General features: G+C 33.1%; 1 protein-coding gene across 1 annotated transcript; it reads right to left on the bottom strand.

The window, feature by feature from the left end:
- Positions 1 to 1381: 1381 nt before the first annotated feature.
- LOC135146097 (translation initiation factor eIF2B subunit gamma-like) lies at positions 1382 to 5291 on the bottom strand. The gene is made up of 12 exons (XM_064078240.1): positions 5147 to 5291; positions 4934 to 5044; positions 4681 to 4826; positions 3208 to 3361; positions 2909 to 3017; positions 2323 to 2452; positions 2215 to 2266; positions 2018 to 2157; positions 1810 to 1963; positions 1686 to 1752; positions 1517 to 1620; positions 1382 to 1458 (listed from the first exon to the last, which is right to left on the bottom strand). Exons 1-12 carry the CDS (start codon positions 5199 to 5201, stop codon positions 1382 to 1384), a joined length of 1299 nt encoding a protein of 432 aa, XP_063934310.1. The 5' UTR covers positions 5202 to 5291.
- Between the last annotated feature and the right edge of the window lie 1361 nt (positions 5292 to 6652).

Here is a 6652-nt window from a genome sequence, read left to right as displayed (position 1 = left end):
CATACGTTTGCACCGCCTGGTGGTCAAGTATTCGATTATCGCAGGATCGCTTCTAACACCACCTAATACCGTTTGCATGACATTGATAAACCTTGCCTCGTCCGAGAAATTTAATTTTTTCAGTTAAAAAAGGCCACTTTTTGTACTTTTACGCAAACTTAAATCTTAGTCGCCTGTCACTTTTTATCAAACAGGGTTTATTTAACTATTTTTTCGCAGAAAGACCAGTAGGATAGGGTGCTCTTTATACGGTCAATCTTGAAACTGTTCTACCAAATGTTGTTCCTAGGAATTTTGAACTTTTCTGTGCAAATTCGATTGGCACCCGATGACACTCGTCGTATACAAGTCTATCCACATCCCGGTTTTTAAGTTCTTTGGACGTAAGGTTCATTGCAAGGATGATTTGGATCATATTGAGCTTTGATCCGGTATACTGAGGCTTTACTGCCACCACATTCTTGAACTTTCAGCCTAAGATTTGCTTTTAATAAGCACTTTACTTCACTTTTTTTATCGATTGAATCCTTACGAATTTTTGATTTAAGTTCTCCATATTAGCTATCTTCTATAGTTACTCAATTGTTAAAATAAACCTCCACTGGAGTGATCAAAATAATTTTGTATAAAGATTGAAACACTATAGCCTGAACGGGGACACCTGCGTTAAAGTTTCACTCAATCTCCAACCTTTGAAAAGCGATAAAGACTTAAGTAAGAAAGCAATAATACAAACTACTTTAAATAGATCTTAATTTAACTCCTCTATATATAAAGGTTCCATAAATTCAATCAGCACGGCGGTATAGAAATTTTGCAAAAAATTATGAACCTAAAACAGTTGTAAACGGTAGTGTCTATAAGTACTATCGCTACAACTCTAAAACATAATGGACTTTGTTGATTAACAAAAGAATTGTACTTTATAATTTTTACACCTTTTTAATTATCCGTGTTTATAAAACTTAGTAGAATAAGCGCCTATACTTTTAAAGCTTAAGGAGTCTCAAAAGGTTTTTCCTTTATATGTATTGAGACTATTTGAATTTGACTGTACTCGTGATCACGTAAAAGGTCATCGCTAGTTTAATTACTCGTAAGTGCTATCTCAACTAAAAATTTCATAGCCGGCTCACTTTTTGTAAAGAAAAAAAAAAGATATGGCAATGTAAGTAGCGCATACATACGCCTGCTACTTTTTTAGGATACATAAGTAGGCAACAAGAGTTTTGCTAACACTCTTTCTCCAAGTTTTAACTTTCAGAGGAAGTCGCAGAAATTTGGCATATAGAGAACGTATTTAATACCCGATGGGTAACGCAGAGTAAAATTAGAGGGCCGATCGTCAAATGCCTTTATTAGTAAAAAGGAGTTTACCGCACTATACAAAAGAGGGCCATTCATCCTCAGCTTCACAAGCAAAAGTCTTCTTTACTATAGACTCATCTTTAATTAGTGCTGGAGGAGACAAAGAGTGAGTTGGGGAATTAATTTTAAACGTAGGTATAAAAAATACTGTTTTTTTCAACAGTACAGGAAGCCTCCACAAGGCAGTTTAAAAGTTTACAATTCGAGTTTACATAAGAGTCGTGGCAAATAATGGAGTTTTGAATTACACAGCTAAATATAAATTAACTTTTAGTATAGAACAATAAAAAAAACCTTAATAGGATGTATAAACTCACTGGGCTTCAACGGTCACGTGGTCCATGAGAACCGAGTTCATGATCTTAACGTTATTGGCTACTGTGCCTGCTCAAAGGCACAGAGAAAATGAATGGTGTGCATTGAGGGGTAGTTCTGTAATACAGTGATTTCCTATAACAGTGTTCCGTATAGAACAGCGGTCCCCAACTTTACAGCCTTCGCCAATGATGACATCGCTTTTAACTTGTGTTCGCTTGCTTATATCACTGGAGCTACCGAATCGTTCAATTTCACAAGAAAATTTGGTTTCCTTAATCTTATAAAAAAGTCTCTAGTCCTCGTATGACAAACAAATAGTTATGCGACGAACATGGAAGTTGGCATCAAAATAACGACAAATAGTGTTCACGCGGCGAGAATAAACTCTCGAAAAGTATAGGAAACAGCGAAGAGGATCGCCTTCGGTCAGCTCCGTGCTGCTTCGGGTAGCTTTAATATAGTCAAATACATCTAAACCCAAAGAGAGAAGTAAATAAAGAAATTGCTATGCACGCTGAAATGAAAGACTGCCTGGTGTGCTGTCGGCTGTGTAGCGGGAGCGCTTGAACTGTTTCCGAACCTGAAGCAAACATGAGTTCACTACATCGGACTTCTGTAGGTCAAAAATGCGGTGACCAGCAGGGGAAGGAGTTCCCACTTCACACTTTCCATAGCGTTCCAGTCCTTTAAAAAAGAGAGTATCCAGTGCTTGCAGACGTAGAGGTAGCAGTCTTGCCAGCATGTGGTATAGCGAAGTCTCGGATATCTGTGGGGAATAAATTAAGGAAAATTTTACATTAAAGTACTATAGCAGCTGTGCTTCTTCTAAGGTTTATTATAAAAGAAAAATATTATTTAACCCTAAAAAATAGTAAAAAGACGCAAAAAAATTAAATAATATATTATCCAGGCTTCCATAAAAAACTGGGGGTCGTAACAAGATTATTAATGTTTACTTATTTTGTGTAAGAATAATAAACTAGAGAGAAACCATAGTTAGTATATATATACAGAAGTAAACATTGTACTTTACTCTAAATGTAGTAACTAAACAAAATTTTTTATAGGAAAAAAATTACTTATGATAATTCTACATATAAATAATACACCAACAACATAGAGTATAATTATATCATAATAAACAATTAACATGAATATATTTTCCACTCCTGAAAAACTAATTTAAAGAACATCAGTATAGAATATTTTAAAAAAAGTAAACTTTCGCAATATAGTTCTCGACAAACGAAATTTATTGTTCATGTCAGCAGCGTTTATAAGAGCCAAAAGTCGATTGGTGTCTTCGTCATAAACCACAATCTCACTTGCAGCTGAGTAAAATTATTAAATAATTATCTCAAAGCAAACAAACAAACTTAATTCAAGATAATTGAAGTAAAAATTCGCCACTTATAATACTTTCCTATAAAAAATTTATTAAAGCACAAAAAAAAAGTTAACTTAATCCAAGAATTTAATAGAGACATGTAAACTTTAGTAAAGTCTATTCACTAAAAATACCTTTATCCCTTCTCTCGTAAGGCAGTTCTTGTTCTTCTCGAGAAAGATCCGATAATAGTATAGTAAGACTGGAATTGCTAATCATATGCAAATCAATAATCTTTGAAAAATTGCAATCGCTTATTAGATCAGAGCTCATTATAATAAAATCGCCCTAAAAACAAAACAGAGTGACATACAAAAACGCTAACACTAAAAAGCGTAAAATAGTAAAGTTGAATCCTCTTGAACATGTAAGGTAACAAAACTATAATATTGTAAAGAGTATATTTTTTTATAAAGCAACAGGAGTTAAGGCAATGGGCTTCACAAGCTTAAGTTTAAAAGAAGAAAACTTAAAAAATAAAAACCGCCTACCAACATATATGTCTATGAAACTATTTAATTAGTTTTAACAAAGGAGCATAACTTAACAAATTATTTCGGTGTAACAAGATATTTCATCACTCATACTTATCGAAGAAACTAAAAAATAAGGGATACCAGGTAGACAAGTCTTTAACACTCTTTTAATATAGTTTGCCGGAGTGGTATTGAAAACAGTAAAACACTTAACCCCTCTAAAGCTATAAAAATTCTTTACAGGATGTGGAAACTACAAAACTTTTGCCACCTTAAAAGCTTTTAAATTTTGCAGTTGCACTTTGTTTCTAAAAAAAAAGGTTGAACAAGCAATAAGAGTAAAGGAGAAGTGGAGCATATAAAAGATTAGTTTTATATTATAAAATTCAATGATCAGTTTTATAATATAAAATTCAATTGTAAGTTGTTTATATGGTTCACAATTTCACAACTTCCCACAACTGCCAGAAGAAGATGAAATAAAAAAAGTAAGAAAAACTATAAGCGAGCGCACTGAAGAAACCAAGGGTGCACCAATGGCAAGACAATAAAAATACTTGGCGCGAAAAAAGAACAAAATTCAGAGATGTTTACATTTTCTTACTAAAGAGTGCAAAAAACATATAGTGCCGATTTCGGTATAGACAAAGCTTCAATAGAGACAAAAAAGGCAAGATGTAATAAAAAAGCTGTTACAGTCGAATGATAACCTAGAAGGATCTGTAGATGCACAAGTAGCAAATCTTTCTTGATAAAACTAAAAAACTAAAACCCGTGTTAACATATCTCTAAAATTGCAATATTTATTTATTGATAAATAGCAACAGTTAATAATCATCTAGTATAAAAATTAAAAAGCGATGATAGCTTCATAAACTTAGCTGCTTATTAATGACCTGAAAAGGCTTAAAGTAGAAGAATTTAAGATTTAAATACACTACATTCAAAAGCATCAATAACCATATTAAAAGTAGGCAAGATACATAAAACTTGTAAATAATTAAAAACGTCCCCCCTCCCTCCTTAGAAAAAATTATAGTGTTTAAAAAAAAGGTTAAACTACGCCAAGTGCCTGAATTAAATACTTAGAATACATACACGTAATTATATATATAAAAAACACAATAACACCGTTATAAGGTTTGAAACTCTAAGCAAAGCTCCTATTGTTGAGATTTCTCTTTCAATGGTAACAACAGTTAGATTTACTCTGGTTTCATAAGCTTGGAGGTAGGAAGCTAGCTGAATATCTTCCTCTTGAATTATAACGATAAGGTCTACGTAAATTGAAAAAAGGAATTAAATACTACATAGCTACATAAGTTAGCGGGAAATTTGAAAGAAAGGAGGTTATTTAAGTTTTAAATCGAAAAATCTATTTAACCTTGAAATCCCGCTTGTACTAGAGATAACAAAGAATACGAAAGCAAAGGCCTTCCAGCTACAGGGAGCATGGCTTTTGGTAAAAATTTTGTTAAATTCCTCATTCTATGTCCTAAGGAGAAAAATATAGGAGTATAAGGGCATTAATAGAAAATGTAAAGGTTGTTGTAATAAAACACCAATTTCTTAATAAGAAAATATGAACATGAAAAACCTTCGCCTGCAGCAAAGAGAACAACTGTTAGGTTACTTGAGCTAACTAGCGTCATAGTTTGAATACGTATTCAAGCCAGAGTTAATGCGAATAAATTGTAAACGATAAGCACCCTCAGTCTCAGAATTCCTCCTTGCATGGAACGACATGTAACAACTCGGCCCAAAACCATATTAGACCTCCAATGAAATAACCCTGCACTAAATAACTCGGAACCTTAACAAATTTAGCTTTGTAGTCACGAGGTTTTACAGGTTAAATATGTTAAATTTCAGCAAACTGGGATTGAGGGTTCTTGTCAAAGCTTAGCGTTTAGGAGCTGTGACGCGAAACTCAAGGTCATGGACTTAATTCCTACCGACGCCACTTCTTTTTCGGTCTTTGGTGGTTGCATAATGCAACTTGCCCTCAAAAATTGTAGTAACGTGTCAAAGCGTTTTCGAGGTGTTTATATTATTTTCCTCCTTTACCTGCTCAGACAGAGAGCAGTAATATATTACCAATGCAAAAAAAATATATATTTTCTCTTTCAGTCTTTTAAGATTGCTACAGAATATTAAAATTGCTCTAAACACCTTACAAAGAAAAGTTAAGAGAATACAAAACCTTTATAATACTCATAAAGCTACGTTAGTATAAGTATATCAGATATTTTTAAAAAAATTTCTGGTCTTTCGTTCTTTGTAATTATTACCATTTATAATGCGTATGTGTGAAACCATAGCGCAAAAAATAGTAGTGTACAAATAGTTACTTTTACTGTTTTAACTTTATAAGTATAAATTTTAAAAAATTAAAAAACTTTCTCTGTTTTAAGATATTATGCAGTATTATCATCGTAACCTACATATTAATTCGACTAGCAATTTAAGAAGATTTAATAAACTTTGTTATAAGCCAATGTATTATCCGGTTTAATATAGGGTGCCTGTAAAAGGTGCCCTTAAAAATTATATTACTTAATTAGGCAAATAAAAACCTCAGCGGTTTCCCTGGCATAGAAGGGAAGGATAAAAGGGGTTGAAGTTGTTGACTCTAAACAGAGATTTGCGCAACTTGGGTCATAAAGTTTACTGATGCGTTTACCAGGAATTAGATTTAAAAAAAAATTGGAGAAGGTTGCGGACCCGTTATAGGGAGTAAAGATTTGACTCGATTTGTGGATCACATAAAGTGGTTGCTCCTTCAAGCTTAGGTACCGTGTAGTACTCAGAAAATCGACAAAACATTGTATTCCTTTAGTATCACTAAGCTTAAAAGGGTGGTATTGTATAACTAGATGGATAAATGACTTAAATTTGGTATTTATTATGGTAATCTTTATATAAAAAGCAACAAACCTCCAGATGTTGTGCGAAAACCTCTGCTTTTTCTTGGTTTCTACAAGCGAGGTCATCGCAAGTCAATTAAGGTAATCTCGTCTATTGGTATCTGTTTCTAATTGACTTCAAAAAAATTTGCCATTACGGTTTTGGGTCCTGTGATATCCGTTAACTGATCAAGCTA

Source organism: Zophobas morio, unplaced genomic scaffold (genome assembly GCF_036711695.1).
Source record: "Zophobas morio isolate AGI-343-1 ecotype UQ-CSIRO unplaced genomic scaffold, CSIRO_AGI_Zmor_V1 ptg000213l, whole genome shotgun sequence".
Classification (NCBI taxonomy): domain Eukaryota; kingdom Metazoa; phylum Arthropoda; class Insecta; order Coleoptera; family Tenebrionidae; genus Zophobas; species Zophobas morio.
This window is presented reverse-complemented; position numbering and strand designations above follow the sequence as displayed.

Excerpts from the sequence above, each read along its gene's own strand:
- LOC135146097 (XM_064078240.1), bottom strand. The coding sequence starts at position 5,201 with ATGACGCTAGTTAGCTCAAGTAACCTAACAGTTGTTCTCTTTGCTGCA. Across the intron at positions 2,158-2,214 it reads AGCCGACAGCACACCAGGCA|ATGTATTTGACTATATTAAA; the intron begins GTCTTTCATTTC and ends CTTTGGGTTTAG. Across the intron at positions 1,459-1,516 it reads CTGTACTGTTGAAAAAAACA|CACTAATTAAAGATGAGTCT; the intron begins GTATTTTTTATA and ends TGTCTCCTCCAG.